This window comes from Sciurus vulgaris, assembly GCF_902686455.1.
Source record: "Sciurus vulgaris genome assembly, chromosome: 4".
In the NCBI taxonomy this organism is placed as follows: Eukaryota; Metazoa; Chordata; class Mammalia; order Rodentia; family Sciuridae; genus Sciurus; species Sciurus vulgaris.
In genome coordinates this window covers 5255734-5278738 of record NC_136464.1, presented here as the reverse complement: position 1 = coordinate 5278738, position 23005 = coordinate 5255734, and the positions used below count along the sequence as shown (strand labels likewise).

Genomic DNA, 23005 nt, shown 5'->3' with positions numbered 1-23005 from the left:
TCCAGCTATAGGATTTCAGCTGTGAACTGTGTGATCATTTCCTCTGCTCCTTTTCCAGTTGGGACTGCGTGCATGTGTGTGTGTGTGTGTGTGTGTGTGTGTGTGTGTGTGTGTACACATCTGTATATATAGATATGTATGTGGGTATATAGATCTATCACACATATATACGATGTTGGAATCCTTGATATAATCTGGTTATGGATTTAAATTTATGCTATAGAATACTTAATTTTTCTCTATTCAAATCTGTCATTTGTTCTATGACTATTTGATTTTGTCTTATTTGGCTAATCCTTCCTTGCTTGGTATTTGAAACTTAACTCTTTTTAATTTGTTCTAATTAGTTATACATGACAGTAGAATGCACTTTGATACATCATACAAGTTGGAGTATAATTTCTCATTCTGGTTGTACCTGATATAGAATGCCACCAGTCCTGTAGTTATATATGTACCTAGGGTAATAATGTCTGTTTCACTCTACTATCCTTCCTACCCCATACGCCCCCCCCCCCTTCACTCCCTTCTGCCTAATCTAAAGTAACTCTATCCTTTCCTAGCACCCCACCCACTTATTGTGAATTAACCTCCACATATCAGACCAAAGGTTTGGACTTCGGTTTTTTGGGGATTGGCTTATTTCACTTAGTATGATATTCTCTAACTGCATCCATTTATCTGAAAATGCCATAATTTCATTCTTCTTTAAGTCTGAGTAATATTCCATCATATATCATATTTTTGTTATCCATTCACCTGTTGAAGGCCACCTACGTTGGTTTCATAGTGAGTTGAGCTGCTATAAACATTGATGTGACTCTGTTACTGTAGTATGCTGATTTTTAAGTCCTTTGGGTATAAATCAAGGAGTAGAATAGCTGGGTCAAATGATGATTCCACTTCAAGTTTTCTGAGGAATCTCCATACTGGTTTCTATAATGGTTGTACCAATTTGCCTTCCCATCAGCAATGTATGAATGTACCTTTTCCCCCACATCCTCACAACATTTATTGTTGTTTATATCCTTGATATTTGCCATTCTGACTGGGGTGAGATGAAATCTTAGAGTAGTTTCAATTTGCATTTCTCTAATTGCTAGAGATGATGAACATTTTTTCATATATTCGTTGATAGATTTTATATCTTCTTCTGTGAAGCGTCTGTTCAGCTCCCTAGCCCATTTATTGATTGGGTTATTTGTTTTTTTGGTGTTAAGTTTTTTGAGTTCTTATATAAAGAATATAAGATACATAATCGTGGAGATTAGTGCTCTATCTGAGGTGCGTGTGCTAAAGATTTTCTCCCATTCTGTAAGCTCCTTTATGTTATTGATTGTTTCCTTTGCTGAGAAGAAGCTTTTTAGTTTGAATCCATCCCATTTATTGATTCTTAATCTTACTTTTTGCACTTTAGAAGTCATATTAAGGAATCAGGTCCTAAGCCGACACGGTAAAGATTTGGGCCTACTTTTTCTTTTCATTGGACTCAGGATTTGTGTTCTAGTGCCTATGTCTTTGATCCACTTTGAGTTGAGTTATAGGGTAAGATGTAGGGGGTTTCATTTCATTTTGTTACATGTGCCTTTCCAATTTTCCCAGCACCATTTGTTGAATATACTATTTTTTCTCCAGTGAATGTTTTTGGAACCTTTGTCTAGTGTGCGACACTTGTATTTGTGTGGGTTTGTCTCTGTGTCTTCTATTCTGTACCACTGGTCTACATATCTGTTTTGGTGCCAATACCATGCCTTTATTGTTACGTGGCTCTGTGGTATAGTTTAACACGTGGTATTGTGACGCCTCCCGCTTTGCTTTTCTTGCTAAGGATTGCTTTGGCTATTCTGGGTCTCTTATTTTTCCAAATGAATTTCAGGATTGCTTTTTCTAGTTCTATGAAGAACATCATTGGGATTTTAATAGGAATTGCATTAAATTTGCATAACAATTTGGTAGTGTGGCCATTTTAACAATATTAATTCTGCCTATCCAGGAGCACGGGAGGTCTTTCCATCTTCTAAGGTCTTCTTCGAGTTCTTTCTTTAGTGTTCTGTAGTTTTCATTGTAGAGGTTTCGCCTTTTTTGTTAGATTGATTCCCAAGTTTTTTTTTTTTTTTTTTAAGTCTATTGTGAATGGGGTAGTTTTCCTAATTTCTCTTGCAGTGGATTCATCATTGATGTATAGGAACACGTTAAACTTAACTATTTTTATGTTAAATTTTAATCTCTGCTGATACCTTTGAGGTTGTATGCCCCTCCCCCTTTTAGGGTTTTCTGGGTTTGCTAAGCCACCATTCGCTGGGGTGAGAGTCTGACTCTTTCTGCCCCACATCATCTCCAGATGGTCTGAGGGCCCTGGAGAGCGCAGCTGCCTGTGTGTGCATGTCAGTTCCACTTTGCACACGGTGGCCACTGTGGCCACTGTGGCCACCGGGGCTGTGTCACTGCAGCTCCAGACCCAGCCAGCGGAGCCTATTCTCCCCCATTCATTTTCTATTACAAAATTATCTTGGCATTTTTGCTCATTTCCTCTTCCCTATGATGCTCAAAATCAGCTAGTTGGATTTCTTTTTTTATTAATTTTTTATTCTAATTAGTTGGACATGACAGTAGAATGCATTTATACATTTTGATAGATCTTACATAAATGGAGTGTAATTTCTCATTTTTCTTAAACACACGTTGCTTGGATTTTACCTGGGGCGGGGGAGCTTTACCATATTTGAGGGCTTACTTTGCAGTGTGTGTTTTCCCAGCCCCTATTGGAATACGTGGGACTTCCATTTATGTCCTTTGTGAGGTTTGGGGTTTGATCTGCACTGGTGTTGCCCATAGCAGCTGGTGGATTCCTGTGTGTTGCAGTCCGGCTGTCGGGAGGGGTCCTTCTTCCCAGAACATCGGTGACGATGCCCTTTTTATTGCTACATGAGTTTGGGCCCCTGAATTCTCAGCCTGAACCCCAGCACATTAGACACCACGTGCTCTTCGGGTTCAGCACGGAGCTCTGTGCCTTGGCAGACGTGCCGAGCGTGTCTCTTGTTTGGAGAGTTCTAGCCGTATACCACGAATGCTTCTGGCTTCACAGTAGTCCTGGTCCTCAGAAGAGAAGGAGCGAGGAGCTAGTGACTCTATCATTTATAAAGAAGTGCCCCTGGATTGGTTCCTTGTCTTCAGGGTGTCAGGCCTGGAATTTCATGAATTCTGGGTCCATACAGACAGGGGACCTGTGCTGGTAGAGATGCTGACTGTGGTTCTCAGCATGCAGCTGACGGTGGCCGGGTCCTTGCCAGGGCTGTGCACGGAGGACATAGGTGGGAGGGGTCCGTTTCAAAACAAAAGGGACAAGGTAGGTTTGGTGGGTGGGCGCCACCCTGCTGTCATAGAAGAGGCCAGAGCAGCAAGGGCCTTTCTGGCAGGGAAGGAGTATGGGCCACGAGGCCAGGGTCACCTGCCCAGTGTCACATGCTGCCAGATGCATCGGGCACACCTCCAACCTCTTGGGGTGCAGGGCAAGCTGCAGATCCTCAGTGGTCCTATGTCCGTCAGAGGACAGATGTGCCGCTGTCGGAGGCGCCCATGCCCAGGCAGTATTGAGCAGAGCCCAACACACTCTCAAGTCCTGGGAGTGCTCCTACCTGTCCATGCCCCTCACAGGCCACTAAACAGTCGGTATTTACTTCAATATAACTCTGAAACTCTCAGTTGATTACGTCCCTGGTGCTAGATGAGAAAACCAACACTCACAAATTTCTTCTCAAGACTCTCTTTAAATCACATATCATCCATAAACCCTTGAAATATAAAGTGTTTGATCTTTTTTACAAGTTATCCTTAATTGTTGAGTGTATGCATAATGTTTTGACATAATAGAAAAGAGATCACAGGGGCAGGGCACAGTTCAGTGACAGAGCACTTCCCTAGCATGCCTGAGGCCCCGGATTCCATCCCCAGCACCGAAAAACTAAATCAGCAGTGATCATGCTGTTCTTCAGCCAGGAGCACCAAGACGTGACACCAGCGAGTGCCAAGTGTCTATTACAGGCTGGGCAGCACCGCCCTGTCAGCGCCTCTGTGGATGTCACGCCTTTGAGGCTTCTAGCAAGCCAAAAGGAGAGGCTGTTGGAATTCCCAACTTATCAGGACACTGAGGCACAGAGAGTTTAGGCTAGTCACACAGTGAATTGCAGAGCTGGAGTTTAAGGACAGGCACTGTCACCTTGAAGCTCCAGCTCAGCCTGAACCACACTGTGGAGACTGGCTGGCGGGTCTGTGTTTTTTTAGAAAACATTTCAGAAGTCTGTGTCAAGCACAATAAAAATGTTCCAGAACTTTCTTGAGATCACGTGTTAGGCGGATCGAGAACTTAACACCTCCTGATTTGGGTTTTCAGCTGTGGAACAACTACTTTCACCTGGCTGTCGCTTTCCTCACTCAAGAGTCCTTGCAACTGGAGAATTTCTCAAGTGCTAAGAGAGCCAAGATCCTTAACAAGTAAGTCCTCGTCCTGCTCAGAAACCTGGGCAGGCGCCTCCAACTCTATTAGCATGATTTTCATGTCTTCTCTAAGCCAACTGGGTACAAATTGAGATGTAATCACAGTGTAATGAAGGGGTGGTTTTAAGTCATGGATTGGGTATTGCCTTTTCTAACCCATGAATCAAGATCTAAAATTGCAGGATTCATCCTGGTAGGTTCAAAGTCGGTGCAATTCAAGACGATTAGAGCAACACAGATTTGGGTTTCTGGAGATAATGACTTTGCTGTGCGCTGTTCTGATGTCATTCCACATGTGGTTTACTTTATTGCTTAATTCTCCAGTTCCACTTCTAAAACAGGCTTTTGGTGAAAGCCATTGTCCTGTTGGGACTGTCCAGCAACTCAGGGTGGAGATTTTGCTGTTGGTTTCCTCCTGGCCGCAGACAACTGTCTTCTTCTGGCTAGGAGGTGTGAGTGGACTGGACCAGCCCCGTGGGTCTGTGTCAGCAAACCTGACAGAGGCGCCGTGGAGGCCCAGGTTCTGTCACTTTGGGTTCTCTCACCCTGCCCTGCATCCTGCACTGCGTCTGCTCCAGGATCAAGAAAAAAAAATAAATGGTTATACAGGTTTTTCCGACATCTGGGCACCTGAGGTCTTGCCTCCTCTCTTTCTGCCTCCATTTCAAGAATTTCCCAGCGTTCCCAGTGTCCCTTTCATAAGGATCTTGAAGAGAGACCTGCAGTAGTGCCATAGTGCCAGGTCATGTTTTAGAATGACTGCAGCATGCTGGCTGCACCCGGGCGTCGCCAAGCCCCTGCTGCTCTTGAGGCTCCAGATCGCAGAGGGAGGCCCAGGAGGTGCAGCTGCTCAGCCTTTCTCCATCCTCTGAGTGTTCACCTTCCTTGCAGGAAAAATGGAAAGCACGTTGTCGCTGGAGACTGAGATGGTTCAGCAAATAATTGCCTGAGCTTATACTACGTGCTGGCGACCGTCTAAGCCCTCTGCGTTTTTCACATATAATCCTTACAAAGCAAAATTATCCATTGAGTGCCATGTCATCCGTATTCTCCATACGAGAAAGGTGACGGACAGGGTGCTCGAGTCACTGGCTAGTTATGCTAGAAAGTGCAAGGCAGTTCCCAGTCCAGGGAGCTCAGAGCCCGAGGCTTTAACCTGCCCGAGTTCAGGACTCCCCGCCTTTGACCCACACCAACTAACTGAACGGTGAGTTACGCCTGGCCAGCCTCCCTCGGTCCCCCACAGCTGAGCAGCTCCTAAGAGCTGTGGCAGTGGACAGTGATCGCTGGTCAGAAGAGAGACCCGCACCTGGCCAGCCATGCAGAGTAGACGGGGGTGGCCACCCATGGCCACTAGGGCCGTGCCCTCCTTGGACATACACGGGTCCTCATCATTACCTTGGTCCACGTCATCCAGAGACAGACTTACCCTGGAGCACCTCTGGAGACACACCCAACATGAAGCTCCCACTCCAGGACATTCATGTCTCCTTGGGGCCCTCAGGAAATGAGGGACAGTGGCTGGCCATGTTGTCATCCTTGTAGTTCAAAAGTTCTCCTGGCAGAAGCAGTTGTCATAGAAACAGTCACAACCCGCTCACACTGAGCCCCGTGCAGAATGACTCACCCAGGGCTGCCCCCACTCCTTGACCCACAAGGGGAGTCAGCCTGCCTGAGGGTCCCTGCCCACCATGGCCACATGAGGTGACAGACCCCATGCCAGCCGACTGCAGAGCCTTTGCTGCCAAGCACCTGCACTTCCTGCCCTTAAAGAAGCCTGCAGGGGAAGGTGCCTAGAGAACTGGCAAAGCCACGTGCTGCGGCGTGCCCTCCAGGCCAGGGTGGGGTGGCTCTGTGTGGGGTCCTCCCTCCTGCTGGCCTGGGAGTGAACAGCCCAGGCTAACGTGATGTCAGTGGGGCCTGGGCCACCAGAGAAGACACTTGCTGTCATACAGCGATGTGGATCCGGAAGCCAAAGAAAATGACACGCAGCCGACTGGCATCTTCCTTCCAGAGCCAGCAGGGCCTCTGGGCTGGGCTGGTGCAGTTCTTTCCTGACTGCAGCAACAGGGATGCCAGAGTCACCCTGTGCACATTCCCATGCTTCTCCCAAGGAAAAGACGGAAGCATTTGGAAGGTGTCTTCCCAAAATTCTCCAGGGTTGCTTCAGGGCCACAGGAGTCTGAGGGGTCTCTGGGATCTGGGCTGGCTCTGCAGCAATGACAGGCCATGCAGAGAAAGTTCTCCTGCTGAGGTAAGCCCGAGACAAGTCCTGGGCACCTTGTGAGGTGCCCTGAAGTCTGGGAAGAGTCCCCAGTCTTGTATTCTTCATTTCCCTTCATGGACCTTAAACACCTTATAATCCATGTACGAATCTTACTTCAAATAGCAAAATCTGCCTAGGAAGTATTTTAAGATATCCCACCTGAATGCTTAAATCTTCTCGGCACATACAGCACCTAGAAGTGCTTCGATTGCTTTAAAATGATCTGGTAGAAAGGGATCCTGCCTGCTCTGTGCTCAGCAGGGTGAGCCTAGTGCCAGGGTCAGAAGATAAGGAGATCTCGTGATGCAGACTTGAGTCTAGTTGGGGAGGTAGAGGAGCAAATTTACGAGTGCCACGGTGACAGGGCCTTGGCAGCTGGCACTGGGCCTGCAGGGTTCTCCTGGGGACTGGAAGGCCTCCCAGCAGAGTGGACTTTCGGGCAGGGAAGCGGGGAAGCCGAGAGGTCTATCAGTTTGACTCATTGGCGTTCAGCTCAGAGGGCCATTGAGTCCCAGAGGGCATGGAGGAGCTCTGGGCATGGATGCCAAGGGAGCAGCAGAGCCTGAAGGGAGGGGCTGGTATCAGGGACCCCCTGGGTCTGAGCCAGTGGCCAGATGCCAACTTGGGGCACGAGGAGCATGTGGCGGGCTCGCCTTTGCTGAGGGGAGAGCCCAGGCTGTGCGGTGGACTCACGTCCCTCAGGACGGTCCCCATGCCTGCACCTCTGCCACTCCAGGGCTCATGACTCCCACCAGAGGAATTCCATGAGCATGCTCCACCCTTCTGCCTCCTTTCCTCCTTCCCACCAAGCCCAGCGGCTTCTTGTCCCTGCTTGCTCCGCAGCACTGAGGCTCAAAGTAGTAGGAAATCAAAGTACCGGGAGGCCGGCCCGTGCGTCCCTCCTGCAGAGTCCGCCCTCCTGAGGCCTGCGCAGGGGGATTAGGAGAGCCATTCCAAAGGCATTCCCCTCAGAGAGCGGGGGCGACACCCAAGAGCGAACCGTGCCACCCGACCACAGACTGCAGACCGAACTGAGCACAGATGGGTCAGTGATCCACAAAACAAGTAGCCCCCAGAATCAAGGTCCGTAATAGGAAAACTCAGGAAGGAGAGAGACGCCACAGAAAGCTAACCCCGCATGGCTTCTTCCCCTCCCCCAGCCCCTGCATCTTTAGGGCTCAAGAATTATGAGTGAAATGTAAAAGCGTTGACTTTTGATTAGCAGCCAGCTTGACAGTCTTAGTATGCAAGTCACCACGTGTCCTCCTGTGGGACAAAGTGGCAAAAGAGCTTCTTCAGGACTTCGTTTCAGAAGAAAAACAGGCTCCTGGCTCAGGCTTCTTGCACATCTGAGCATAAAATGCCCACTTAAAATTTCCAGCTTGAGAGGGTGCAGCTTGGTGGCCAAGCTCAGCTGCGCCCTTGTACTGAGTGCAGAGACCACCCCCCACAAGACCCTCTCCCACTTGGACTGTGGGCTGCCCCCCATGGAAGGCCACCTCCTCCTCAAAGGGCAGTTTGCAGCTGGACCAGAATACCACGTAAACAGCAGTGCCCGCTCCCCACGCCGTGGGTTCTGAAGTGCCTGGTCCTCCATCAAACTGCAGGCACGGCCTTATGAGGAAACTCGTAGGAAATAAATACGCTGTGACAAGCCCGTTTTACAGCGTGACCTAATCAGAAGCTATGATTCTATATCACAGATCATAACAGGAAATATGATCAATTTAATTTGTGTTTGTGCTAATTATTTTTTTTCAAGAGACTCATGACTCAAAACAAATTCACTTTAAGAATTAGAAGGAGACCCAGGGAGACTTTCTAAGTGGGAACCCTGCACCAGCTTCACATCGGCAAGGCTAATGGGGCGTCCCGCGGGCACTGGTGTCGCTGAGCCTGCTCAGCGTGATGAAGCCTGGGCAGCTCGGGGCCTGACGTCAGCCCTGCATCTAACGTGGAGGCTCCCGATCCTCCCACCGTGGCTCCCGGCCCTCTTGCCTCTCCAGGAAACTGCTGTCTTCCTCATTAAGATGAAGGTGCCTCTCCCGCAATCAGCCCCCTCCCGTCTCTGCATCCCTTGCTCTCCGTGTCTGCTCCCCTGGCATCACCCCACACTCTTGCTACAGCCCTGTGGTCCTCAACACCGTGGGCCCGGTGGGTCAGTCCTCTCTGTTGCTGTCCCGGATCCTTCAGCACTGTTGCCCTTCCCCTCTGTCTTGCTCCATTTTGTGTTGCTGTGACAAAATACCTTATACCAGTTGTTTTATAAAGAAAGGAGGTTTGTTTGGGCTGGTGACTTCAGAGATGGGGAATTTCAAGAGCATGGTGCCAGCACCTGCTCAGCTTCTGGTGAGGGCCCTATGCTGTGTCTCCGTGGGGTGAGGAGTGGGGTGGACGTGAGGCGTAGTGGAGGTGCACTTGTGCGAGAAAAGGCGGCCAGCCTGCTTCCTAAGGGCCCTCTCTCTGGAGACCAGTCTAGTCTTGAGACCTGCCCAAGATGCCTAACCCACTCCCAAGAGACCCCGTCCCTCCCTCAGGACCTAAGCCAGTCTGGGGAACTATGCTGGTCTCTCTGGGGACCCTGCTTCATTCTCAGGGCCTCGCCACGTGACCAGAGCAGGTCCCCTCCACCTTCAGTGGTCCCACTGAGACCAAGCCTTGGCACACCAACCTCGGGGACACCACACCCCAAACGCGGCACTGCTTCTGCACGGACTCCTCTCACTGCCAGATCCCCTTGTCGCTTTTCCCCTGGAATGCGTCTGTCCCTTGAGGGGCGGAGACTCCCCAGCCAGGTGGTACGTGGCAGAGCTCGTGTCTGTCTCAGGTCTTCTCATCCTGTCGCCCTAAGGACACATCTCTTGTGGGTCCCAGCCACTTCCTGGACAGAATATCAACTGATTGGGCCACTGTGCTGATGGCCAAGGTCCATCTGCCACGCGGTGAGCACAGGCTGCGGCGCGGCTGGACCCACAGAACCTGCCCTCTCACAGTCACAGATGCCAGGAGCCTGAATGGAGGGTGCCAGCTGGGTGGGTCCTTCCCGGGCTCAGAGGGAGGCTGTCCAAGCCCCTCCCGCTTCTGGTGGCCGACCCGATCCTGGGCATTCCTTCACTTAGGACTGCTAAGTCCAGTCTCTGCTGCATCTTCAGAGCAGGTTCTTCCTTGAGCCTTCCCACGTGTCTGTAACTCTTCCTCTTCTTATGAGGACCCCAGTCGTTGGATTTAGGGACCACCCTGTTCTCAGCTAGACTGATCTGCACAGCCCTATGTCCACGAGAGGCCACACTCCAGGTGCCACGTGCACAAGGTGTGTCTATGTCTTGCATGATCATTGGATAGTCCCCTGAGGTCTGTGGCTCTTGTCTGAAATGCTCACTGAGTGTTCTGTAGTGGAAACAGTCTAAAGAACCAGTGGAACCCCGGAATAGTGCCGAGATGCGGTCAGTCTGAGGCTTTAGAGGGAAACCTAGGCTGCATCAGGTGCTTGCACACCAGGGCTCCTTTCTTATCCTTCACAAAAGCCTGGCAGATGAACTTTCCCAGTACTGTGGATGAGACTGAGGGTCAGAGTGGTCAAGCAACTTGCCAGTTGTGTTTAGATTTGGGCTCGGGTTGACCTCACCTCCAGACCTGGCCTGTTTCTGGTGGACATGGGTTTCTGCCTCTTGGGATAAATGGTGGGCCTGGATGTGGGGTCCTAGCTGTCCTGGGGGTGGAGTAGCTCCTCCCAAGCTTGTGCCGCTGCGCTTGCCATTTTGCGGGCAGGTGGGCACAGGTGAGCTGGGTGTGGTGAGGAGCACTGACAGAGCCAGGCAGCCTCAGCTCCAGGTTCATCTGTGGTCGAGACTCCACAGGTCGGTTCTGCACGCTGGATCTCACCTGGAGCCTAGGAGCCAGGCCTGCCTGCTCACCCCCTAGTCCTGCCGGGAGGATGGAGAAACAGGACAGCGCTTTGAGAACTGAGCTCAGTGCTGTGCTGTGCAGCGCTTCTGCACCCCGGAGCTGTGCGGGAAGATGGTGGCCTGGGACCTGAGCACGCAGGCTCTTCTCTCCTGGCCCTCACCACGGCCAAGTCTGTTTCCCCCCTCCAGAACCCACCCAGCTCCTGCAACTGCAGAACGTCAGGAGGAATTTAACCATGATCTGGAAGGATGCCACCAGCATCCTTAACAGTGACAAGCCTCAACCCAGACACCGGCCCCTGGGACCATTTCCCTCCTCCAGGGGAGGTCTGGGAGCGCGGGAAGCCCTCTCCAGCTTGTGTGACGGTTGTGACTCTTTGGGGATGACTGAGGTGTGTCAAGATTCCTCAGCGCTGCTTTCCTATTAAAACTTAAGATCAGTCTGGCTGCCAGGGAGACCCAGGCAGAGGGCCACCTTGGGACACTGCAAGCTGCAGCCGCTAATCTAACCCCACAGCTGCCTCTGGTCTCCAGTGCATAAATTTCCAAACTTTAGATTTCCTTTGAATCACGGTAACTGTACTCATCCTAGAACCTAAGAGGAGTTGAGACAGGAAAGATGACGCCTAGCCCGGTGTCAGGCTGGGCTGGTTTTGGAGAGGCACAATCCCAGGATGACACAGTCCCATGTGGCTTGTTGTCAGAGTGTTCAGGGCTTGAGAGGGTGGCCCACAGGCCTGCCCCACTGCACATGGCTTCCACCTCTGGGCGGCTGGCCTCCTGGCCATGTTGAGGGTCTGAACACAGGGCCTGGAGTAGCTGGGAGCATTTGTGCCCTGGGGCCACCTTGGCACCTTGCTGGGTGCCTGCTTGACTGGAAGAGATCGACCACCTGGGCAGTGGGAAGGACCACCCTCAGAGGAGGTCGGCGCTGGGCCTGTGCACGGCTTTCCCGTCCACGCCCCTCCCCATACACACCAGGAGGGTGCCAAGGCCAGGTCACAGAGCAGCCAGCTACGTCCTCCCCAGCTAGGGCTGTGCAGTTGCTGGGGTGCCCTGTCACAGTGCAGGGGCACAAAAGGGAATTGAGAGACCTCAAAAGGAAGCACAGCTTAACAGAGTTCAGGTGGCGCAGACCTTAAGCAATTTGGGGTGCCCAGGTTAGATGTGAAAGGGTGCTTCCCTGTCACCCATGAGCTCAGGTCAGGAGCTCTGCTGCCTGCGACCCGCCTCTCTGTGGCCTTGGGTGTGGCCACGTTGCCAGCTGAGGACCCCCACCTCATTCACAGTCTACCTGCTTCGCTTCACCTTGTTGCTGGGCCAGGCTTACAGGTCACAGCTTGTCCTGGGAGGAAGAGGCCAGAGCTCCCAGTTCAGTCCCCATCTGCACTGGGTCCTCCACCCACCGCAGCAGGGCTACCAGGGGAGAGTCACTTCCCAGGGGTTGCTGAGGACAGGGCTGGCTATAACCCTGCTGCTATGAGTGACAGACAGGAGCTCAGGGCACCAGAGACTTTAATAAGGTGGCAGCGGCAGGCTGGGCGGTTGATTTACCAGCCCGATCTTGGCCTGGAGAGCCGCTCAGCGCTCCTCTGCATCGGCTCCCCTTTGTTCGTCAGCTGCCAGGAGGACTAACAGCGAATTCCTCAACGCAGCTGCTAAACTGCAATACTCGATGATAATTTTGCAAATTATTATTTTTAATATAATCAGCTTTTTCCTTAGGCAATAAAGGAAAAAGTTAAATTGCTCACAAACTAATAAAGCTTTATCTTCTGAAGCATCAAATTCTGTTTACTCATGAAACACACACCTCCTCTCTTTGCCCACCGGGAGGAAAATTAGCATTTATTTGCCCTGATGAACAACATCCGGTGGAACATTAGTTGACATGTCTCGGTGTTAAGTCATTCCTTACATTTAAAATGATGTCGAAGAATGAGAGAAATCTGGATGCTGCTTTCCCTTTCTGCGGGGTTTAATTTTAACACGGAAAGCTGCTTATGTGTGTGGCGGGTGCGACTTGGCAGCTAAATACAAACGACTTGCATAGAAAACAAACTTCCCCTGCGGCCCAGGAGCCTTGGGACTGAGGAAAGCAAACCACCCTCCCCTCTCCCTCCCACAGAAAGCGCGATTCCCGGGTCCCTCCCCCTAGGATGCCTCTTGGTGGCAGATGCAGGTGGAGCTCTGACCCGCCCTCTGTTTGTCCAAGGAGACAGACATCAGTTGCCCTGGAAGATGCGAGAGCCTGTTTCAGATGCTCCCAGTAACTGGGTGCCTTTCCTTCCCCTTCTTCCCAGGTATGGAGACATGAGGAGGCAGATCGGCTTTGAAATCAGAGACATGTGGTACAACCTTGGTGAGTGGCCGGGCTTCAGGTGGGGGGCACTTCGTGAATGCCGGCCAGGTCATACCCCTAGCCCTGGTTGGCAGCGTTGGGAAATCTCAACCTGATCTGCTTCTGTTCCTGGGCAACAATCGCTCTTCTTCGCATTAATAGTTTTCAGTAGTTGACAGGCCAAGGGAGAGGAGAGACAATCTGATTGGTGGGCAAACAGAAAATCCAGGAGAGCCCCCTCTTGTGTGGGGTGAACATATTGCTAGAAACGCCATTGCTCTGGGAATTTCTCGGGCACCAAGCCCTGCAACTCATCCTACTGTGACATTTGCCATCACTTACCGCGTTCGGTTTTGCAGAATTGAACGTCTAATACGTTCATTGACTACTCAAACCGGATCCCGTATCTAGGTACACTGCCACCAGGTGGTGGTAGCATAATGTGCTCCTCGGCTAAAGCATGAGAAGTGAGCCGTGCACTTAGGATACGAAATTGACACAACTTTATTTATAAACGCACACGGCTTTCCAGCCTGCTTCCATCGACAATAACAAGGACTTCCTTACTGACATTTTAGCCAATGTGATGTGTAGTTCTTTTAGATAGGCGCCTAAAGAGGTGTGCCTGGTGGCAGGTCGGGGTCTTCTCCCTGGCTTTACTGTGCCCCTAAGAACCTGCCTTCACTGCTCGTGGAGGCCGAGCTCTTTCTGGCTGGCCCTGCTCTCAGACTTCTTTCTGCAGAGGTGTCCCAGGCCAGGGGGCAGGTAGCCTTGCCCTGGTCCCGAGCAAGCCTTCCATTGAAGTCCTGCCTCAGCGGTAGCAGGACTCGGCTTCTTCCTCGTAGGAGTGGCCTTCCGGAGAGGGGCGTTGCCCTCCCCTCTGCCTCAGAGACTCTGCTCCTGCCAGAAGAAGACGGCACTGTCCACGTCACCACGTCACCTTGCTTCCCTGTGCGCCCGGATGCCACCTGTTCCCTGGGGCTGGGGAGCAGAGCTGCAGCCGGCCCACTTGCCTCTTGAGTGACCGCTGACTCTGCGTAGCGACCCGAATGCACCCTTAGGAAGATGCAGAGAGAACAAAGGGCTAAACACTGAGTGTGGATTTGGAAGAAAGCGTGTGTCTGGACTCCCGCACCCTCCCCAACGGCCTGGGAGTGCAGGGGCAGGCTCCGGAGGGCCACGAAGCCAGTGCACTGGGACCTCCGCGCCTCCCTTGGAGGGGCTCTTGACGCCTCACCTCCTTAGCCATCCTGTCTCGAGGGAAAGTCCAGAGGATTTCCAAAAGTTGTCTTTCTGCTTAAATAATGAGTGGAGTTTTTTCAAATGGATTTTTACCCAAAAAAAAGGAATGTGGAACCTCTTGAAGAAGAAGACTGGACCTCTGGGGGCCAGGCCCACAGAACAGGAATGCCTCTTGACCCCAGTTGCACTCCCAGGAGCAAGAGTCTGCCGTGAAAGCCCAGGGGGAGCTGCGGAGCATCAGAGTGGCCCTGCCCTGTGCCTCTCAGGGATAGCGCTGCACAGGCCACAGGGCACACGCCCCGGGTGTCAGAACTGCAGTCAGACGAGGACCCCATAAGACACTCTGCTGGGGTTTGGCAGTGACAACTGCAGGACCTAGGTCAGAGAACACTAGTCTCTGTGGCACAGAGCCTGCAGTGCCATCCTGGTGCTCCTGGGGTGGAGTGGGAACCCTGGGAGGACTCAGAGTGCTTCACCCACCCGGCCCCGCCCACAGTGCTGTGAGGCCTGAGCCAGGGGCCTTGGTCCCCCGCACTGCCTCCCTGAGTTCTCGAGCTGGACCCACTCCATTTTTTGGTCATTTGCTGTGATAACAATGAAGAAAGGAGAGAGGCCGAAGCAGAGGTGTGAGTTTCTCTCCCGCGTCCCCCAAGGACTACGCTGGCCCTGAGAGAAGGCCCGGCCTTCTGAGGCCCCACTCAGGCCTGGCTCACATTTCTAAAGCCCTTTCAGAGCAGCTTGTGCCCTTGACATTATCTGTCATTATGTTCCCAAACGCCAACCAGCAGAGGAGACTTTGGTTTGCAATGTGAAGGATGCAGTTAAGAGAAGAAATGCCCTGGTTTCAACCTGTCACTTGCTGATTTGAATGTAGTGATCACCATGAGGTGTTTTCCAGCTCTTCAGGCAGCCTAGAGGTCAACAGGAAACCATGACCCTGGCTGAGCAAGGGCCAGGACTGGAACAGCAAGAAATAACCTTCAACAGTCAGGTTGGGTTCCTTACTAAGGAAAGAATGAGATGTTTAAAAGTTAGAGAAATAATAATAAAGGCATCTGCTGCCCAGGCAGCCCCTAAGAATAGCTCCGAGGGCCACTTCAGGCAGGGGCCCCGGCCCGCTGCGGGTCCTAGTGTTGTTGCCTGCCCACTCAAGTCATTGTGCAGCCTGCTGCTCTCAAAACTCATGATGGCACGTCTCAGTTTTCCAGGATGTACACCACTTATTTTCTATACAGCTTTTTATTTTATTTTTTTTTCCAATGGGCTCAAGTTTGGGAATATGTTGGCAGGCTGCTAGAGCCAGCTCTGCCAAGAAAATAAAAATAGAAGTCAGATCAGATATATTTATCATCTTACAATTAGTCACCTGCCACTCCATCAAGCCTGGCGCAGAATGCTCCAGGACCCCGCCTCTTCCCTGGGTCTTCCTGTGGCCCCTTAAGATGAGGTCCCGGCCTCAGCAGGGACCTGAGGTCTGTCCTCTCAATCTGATGCAACCACAAACATAGCTCCTCCCAAGGGCGGAGCAGCGTGCTTTCCCTCCAGGGCCTGTCATAGTTTGAGTGTGAAGGGGACATCAAAGGTAAGCTCACCTTCCAAAGAGAAAAGAGGGGATGTGCGTTTTTACCTGGCTCTTGGTTATTTATCAAAGCTCCCTCCCAGGCAGCCTGCTGAGCACCGCTCTCTGCCGCCTCCCTACCTTACATATTGTTTATTACATCAGCACACCGCGGCCGGCAGACACTCTGCTCCTGTCTGGCCAGATCCAAGGTGTTTGCAGCAAGGTCTTCTATGGCTGAATTGGTGTGGGAAGTTTTCCTTGCAGGATTCCCCGCAGGGGTATTTTCAGGGCCTCGGCAAATCCTGTGTGCTCCTCAGAGCTCCCCCAACACTACTCAGTGTGGCCTGACAGTCTTGGTTGGCTCTTGGGATTTTTGCTCTTCCTGCTCCTGTGTATGGAGATTTCCTGGGTTAAGACTGTCTGATGCCTGGATTTCTGAGCACCAGTGACTGTGGAGCTGTCATCCAGACCCTGAGGAGGCTGCTGACTGGGGAGGCCCATCTTTCAGAGCAGAGTCCAGCTCCCAGGGAAACAGCTCTATGCACAGAAACTCCAGGGGGTCTTAAGGGACTGGCAAGGTGGCTGGAGGTGAGATGATTGGCTTCCTCTGTCTCAAAAGGAGAAGAAAGGCATATCCTCTTTTTCTTGAGGTCTACACTGCAGGAATCTCCTCCTTGGTCGAAACTCAGGTTCATCATTAAATTTGAGCTAGATGTGCTCCCAGGGAGAGCCACGATGCAGATGCTAGAAAGGAAGAAGGGAAAGGATGAGCAGTAGAGCAGTGTTGCTTGGGGGATGGAGGAGCGTGAGCATTGCCCCCCACCGGTTTATGACCCAGGACTGTGGTGCCCGGAACCCCAGCCCCTCCAGCCCAGCGTGTGGCAAGGTGGTGCCCACATGAAGGAGCCCGAGTCTTCTCACGTAGTCTTCCAACCTCTGCATCTACAAATGCCGTTTCTGCCTTCTATGTCCCTCCCAGCCTGGAACGATGAAGCTCTTGGTGACAGACAGAACTTTATGACGCTGAAATTGTGGTTGATGAACAACTCGCTGTCACTATCATCTGTTTTCTGAAACATTGGCTCTGACATTTTTTCGGCATAATACAAGGAAAGTGTCACCTGAGAGACGGAATCTAATGGCATTTTCAAGAGAATGCTTTCCAGCGGTCACGGGCCTTCCAGAAACATTAAGCAGCTGGGCAAGGATGAGACTCATGTGCAATGGCCTCCGTCTAAATATTAATGATTTAGTAAAAGCTAAAAGTAAGATTTGAATTAAATGTGGGCTCCTTACTGAAGGTTACATTTTGTGTGTGTGTCTAACCCAATAAAAATTTGTTTAGGCTCCTAGGAAGATTATGTATTTTCTTAAGTACAGTTATTTAGAGTAGCCAAATTTGTTTAGTGATTCTCTTTGTGGAAATCTGTATTAGTTGAATTGTAAAGAACACTAAATTCTTTAGGGTATCCATCATGTTTCCTGATTGTGTAAAAGAATTAGTAAGATTGATTAACTCTGGATAAAGTGCTGGCATTCATAGCAAAATGTCACAAAGGATCCATTCAAGCATTTAACTTCTTGTGCATTCTTCTGTTGTGTGCTGGAAATGAAATAATGTCAGTTATCAGGGGTTGACATGAAGTAAGTGAAGATTTCAGAGATGAAAGATGATTAGGTGGGGTTTTAAAAGACCCCCTCTGCGTTCGGTCATGACAACTGCCCTGGGTGGAGCAGCGTGTTTTACAGCAGCTTTGTTGCAGATGCCCAGTGACCAGGTCATGAAGGAAGCCTGGGATTGCTGCCCGTCTGTCCCTCTGCCTTCCCTGGTTCACTTCAAGCTCTGTAAGGTCACCTAGGTCACCAGGCCTCAGGAACTTAGAAGCAGCACAGCCAAAGGGCACCAGGGCCACTGCCAGGGTGGGGCACAGTGGCCACAGACCCACAGCTAGCAGGAGGGAGGGCTGACCACTCAGTCCAGCTGCTGGGGTCGCTAGGCTCAGCCGTCAGATTCTCCAGTGCTGATTCCGAGCTGGCATTGGAGACAAAGACAGAAATCCACGAAACTGCGTACCAAGATTTCTAGCAAAAACAATTGAAATAAAATTTGGGTGCTTGCAAGAAGCCATTCTACTTGTTAAGGGACTCATTTTATAATTGTAACATTCCAGTGATGCTGGATAGGATGAGAGCTTGCGAACCCTCTGGAGGGCCGTGGACAGTGTGCACTGATTCTGCTGCAGAGGCCCGAATGTTGTCTGGAGATCCTGGGCCCAGCAGCCGGGAAGGGGTCAGTAAAACGAGGCAGCAGAAGGGTCAGAGTCTCAGACCCAGTCTAAATCCTACTCTTCCAAGTCCCTGGAACAGCTCACTGAGCAGCTGTGGAAACCTCGTCTGTAAAATGGGTTGAGAAGTTTATCCTGAGGGGTCTCAGGTTACTCATGAGGTTATCCTGAGGAGTCCATGAGAAGGTGATTTCTCAGAGGCTTGTCTGCAGTCCATGTTTAGTAATGTTAGCTGACAATATTTGTTGTTATAATTTTCAGAAAAGCCTTTGAAGAAACATTATTTTGAATTCTTTAAAAAAAATTGTGTCTGAACAGAGAGGTGAGATGACCCTGATAAAGTAGTTCTTTAAAGAAGCGTTTTCCTGTCAGCCAGTAGCCAGAGCAGGTAGAATCGTTCCTGTTTCTGCAGCCCTGGGCTCTGAGGGCTATCCTTGGTTCCTTTGGTTGTGGTCATTTGGAATGTCACAGAAATCACTCTGCGTTATCCCCAGTGGGGCCGCGTGGTAAACTCTTCAGGAGATGCTGGGGATAGAAAGACCCCAGGAGACCACCTGCGCTCTCCCCGTGTCCACTCCTGTTCTTGTCTTTGTCTGCAAAGTGAGATGCGGCTCTGTTGTTCCCAGACCCAACTCCATCCAAACCTGGGTGTCAAGTGGCTGCTCAAGCCCTTGATCACGCAGCTGTATGTGGGAAACAGTGGCTTATCTGCTGTGACAGACAAGTCATGACCTCAAGCCTTATATTGGATGGGCTTTTGAGCGGTTTCCCTGAAACATTGGAAAGACAGCATAAGAAACAGTTCTTATAGTAATGCTGGAGGTTCTCAAGATCTTTGCCTGCAGGTGAGGAGAGGAGTCTTCCCAAGATCTCCCGCTCAGTGTCACATTGTTGTGTAGTTAAGCCCACGTTTGGATGCTTTTTTCTTTCTGAATAATGCATTTCTTTATCCCAAGGTCAACATAAGATAAAGTTCATTCCAGAAATGGTTGGCCCGATATTAGAAATGACGCTAATTCCTGAGACAGAACTGCGCAAAGCCACCATCCCCATCTTCTTTGATATGATGCAGTGTGAATTCCACTCGACTCGCAGCTTCCAGATGGTAAGGGCACGGGGTGCAATGCGGGGGGAGGGGTGGGGATGACGGGGTAGCCTGGAAACCCTGAGAGTGTCACAGAGAAGATTCTAGTGCTGAAAATGTCGTTCCCTGCTGCTCAGGAGGGGGAAGACCTGTGGTTTTCCCTTTGGACGAGTTGTTAACCCTTGTTGGAAGGATTGCTTCCTTGGAAGGATTGCTCTCAATGTCTGCTTTTTCTTGATTATTTTTATCTGGACTTGGACATAAAGCTGGGTCAAAGTCTGTTTTTCCGCCTGTACGCTCTGTGCATGGTAAAGTGTCCCAGCAAATGTTATAACTCTGCAGACGGGCTGCATATTCCAGAGTTATGTTATTTTTAAATTCAGTCTTTGCTTTTATTCTCCCAAGTATGTATCTGGATCTTTTATTTGTGCCGTGGGGCTGATGGGAATTCCTCAGAGAAAGCGTATGTAAATGCTCAGAACACACTGTAAAGACATGAAGGGCAGCTCTGCATAATTTACTCTCAGCAAGTAACAAAATCTCCTTCCCTGGCGCCCATGAAAGTAAGTACAGTGTTCCTGCAGACGTGTGCACGCGCACACACGTGTGCACAGGTCCGCCCAGGTTTGCCCGCACCCCAAGTGACATGAACTCTTCTACGGGGGAAAAGAATAACCTCCTAAAAAAGTTAGTTTTAAAAAATACAGCAGCTCAGGCAAGTGGGCATACTGAGCAACCTGCATGGACTTCAGGGGAATTTTGAGCATGAGTCTTATTCTGAAAGGAAAGGAAAACTGCATCTGTTCAAGTAGTATGGTTTTATGGGTTTCTAACACTTAAAGGTGGAGTTTCCTTACCCATCTTTGAACTCTATATCTTCAAGGGAGCTTTGAATAGTGCAGGTCTTCATTGGTAGGCTTCTCTGCTATTGTAAAAAGGCAGTCTCCATGCAGAACCGTGTTGCTATTTCCTAGAGCAGAAAAGAGAATTGCAAAACAAAAGGAACCTGCACACTCTGAGCAGCAGCTGAGTCCAGACTCCCAGTTGGGTAGACAGGATTCCCGGCTCAGCCAGTTCCCAGGATCTTGAAGGAATCACCCAGACTCCTTATGTCTCCAAGTCAGCACCCTGACATCAGCATAGAATGGGCTCTACCCAAAGGGCTCTCGTGAAAATGGAATCGAAGAAAGCCTGTAAATCCCAAAGCAGAGTACTGGGCACCGTGGAGATGTCTCTCTGTGGCTGTGCTGTGTTGCAAGGCCAGAAGCCCAGGCTGATTGCCGTCTCTGTGCTACACTGGGGACGGCCAGCAGAGTAGCTGCACACAGCCTGACTTGGCCCTTTCTTTGGGGTTGGTCCCTGAAGCTCCGGGAGCACAAGAACAAAGTCTGATTGTTGGAGAGTCCTTGCCCTTGACCTCTTGACCTCTGCACACCCATGGTGTGCTCCCTGCACAGAGGGCGTCACTGTGCTCGCACATAGATCCCCCGGGCGCTTTCGCAACGTGCCTGGTGAGTGCTGTGTGGGCATCACTCTGGTGGCAGACGACAGAGAGAGCTTTGTTTCGGTTTCCCAATGTGACATCCGTCCTTTCCTCCTTTCCTTTCTCTCTTCCTTCTTGATTCTCTCTTTCTTCTTTTACATGGAAGGGCTCCTCTTATTTGTTTTTTATAAAGTTCAAGAGAAGACATTTAAATTAGAAGAGCTGTCTTGTTGCTCTTATTGATAGGTGATCACTGTACATGAAATGTCCTGTTTCTTTACATAAGTTTCTCTGTATGTGTGTAATGTTGTAGCTAGGCTGGTTCTTTATTCTTTCTTTCTTTGTTGTGCCCTTTATGTTTGACAATATTAGAGCCACTGTCCTTGATCATAAAGTAGTGACTGTGATTTTAATGAGGGTGTTGCCTCTCATGGAACAGAGTGCCTGTCATGTACTGATCCATTCCCTACAGTGGGCATTTGGGTCCTTGACAGATTGTCAGTGCTACAAATAACTGTGCAGTGAGCACATTTATGCACCCAGCTCAAATTCATCTAGAAAGTTCTCCCAATATTCTTTCTCAGAAATGCAATTGCTGATTCAGAGTAATTTTGTAACTTTTGACATCATTGCCAAAATGTTTGGAATCAGTGCTATAAGATCTGCCCCATCTACATTGCTGCTGGCTCCAGATCATGGTCCCAATCTCACTGCCAACCCACCGAAACTACAAATTATAATTTAAACTACTTTTCCTAGGCAGAACATTTATCTCACTTTTTGAATTTTATGTAAATCAAGCCCAAATAAAGAGTTTATGAAAACTGCCATTAAATTGAAGAATCAGGTTCAATCCTAGTACAAGGGGAAAAAAAGTTAATTTTGGTTTCTAGCCCTGACTGCATTTTACAAACATTGCCAGGAGCTTTAGAAATACTCAGGCGTCAGTATTTAGGTAGACATAGTGGTGCGTACCCGCAAGGGAAGCTCAGGCAGCAGGGTCTCAAGTTAGAGGCTAGCCTTGGCAACTTAGCAAGATCCCCTTTCAGAGGAAAACAGAAAAAGGACTCGGAATGTAGTTCAGGGTAGAGCCTTGCCTAGGATTCAGGAGGCCCTGGGTTCAGTCCCTGGGAACGTAAAAATAAAATTAAAGTAGAAGCAAAAAAATAATAATAATAATAATAATCAGGCAAAGGAGATGTGTTTATATAGATAAATGTTACTAGCCCAGAAAACTAAGGTCAAATGCCTTTAAAACACTACACCATTCATCATTTTTAAAAAAGTAGTCTTCGGGTCAAAGGAAAGGCCAAGAGCAGCCAGAACGAAGATGAATGAGGACCTGGCTTCTGCGTGGCCCCCGCCCTCATCCTTCTTGTCTCCTGGCTGTCGCACTTGGCTTCACGGTATCTCAGGACAGTCTTGGGGGAAGTGCTTTCTGTTCTCCAGCTGCCCCCAGGTGTGTGGGCATGTGGCCCAGGTTGATGAGAACCAGCAAGCGCTGTTTCCAGTCTAACCCACTCCTCAGAAGGGGCTTCCAGACCTTCCAGTTTTCTTCCAGAAAAACAAGCTCTCGCGGTAATAGCAGGAAGTAGCTTTGCACAAGGAATCGCCTGGCTGAACTGCAAGCAGCTTCTGTGGCACCGGGCACGGCTGGCCTGGGAGAGGCTGGCGAAGGCATGGCAGGAAGGTCCACAGGCGCGCCTGCTGCAAGCTCCTCGTGGCCAGCGGCACAAGCTTTCCTTCCTAGTCCTTGGCTAATAGGTTTGTTTAAAATCAAGGCAGGTAAACTAAAGCTTGTAAAAAAAGAAAAAGAACCTTTGGTTAGTCAGCTTTTCCCCATAAGACGTGAGATGGTCACTTATCACAAGCAAAGGCTCCTGTGGCTCCCGCACCCCGTGTGATCCACCCATGTTCAGGCTGTTGACAAGGCAGCACGTCATGGCAGGAATGAGTGGCAGGGCATGGCTGGCCACCTCATGGCCAGAGTGTGGACGGGCTGGGGACCCCTGTCCCTTCAAGGACACCCCCTCCAGTGACCTCCAGGCCTCACCTCCTGAAGGTTCCCCCACCTCCCGGTAGTGCCACCCTGGAACCAGATTCTGGCACCAGGACCTTTGGGGAACGCTCAGATTCGCACTGGAGGCCAAGCCTGCCCTCGGCCCCAGCACTCCGCCTGCCTCTCCAGGCGCCTTTCTGCTCTCACCCCAGCTCTTCCTTCAGGCACGAGGCAGGACCCCCACTCCCTGCGGGACATGCCTGTGAGTGGCCTGCAGTGCACAGCTGGCCCTGCCTGCCTCTCCACCCAAGAGCCCCTGGGACGGGGCGGTTGGCCACTGTTTAA

The 23005-nt window shown here is 50.5% G+C and overlaps 1 protein-coding gene across 1 annotated transcript in view; it reads left to right on the top strand.

Moving 5' to 3' along the window:
* The window catches only part of DOCK1 (dedicator of cytokinesis 1), a 490559-nt gene that overhangs the window by 394552 nt on the left and 73002 nt on the right, over positions 1-23005 (top strand). Inside the window, 3 exon segments of the mRNA XM_079137291.1 lie at positions 4391-4491; positions 12969-13027; positions 19051-19199. Of these exon segments, the coding sequence (XP_078993417.1) occupies positions 4391-4491; positions 12969-13027; positions 19051-19199 (309 nt within the window).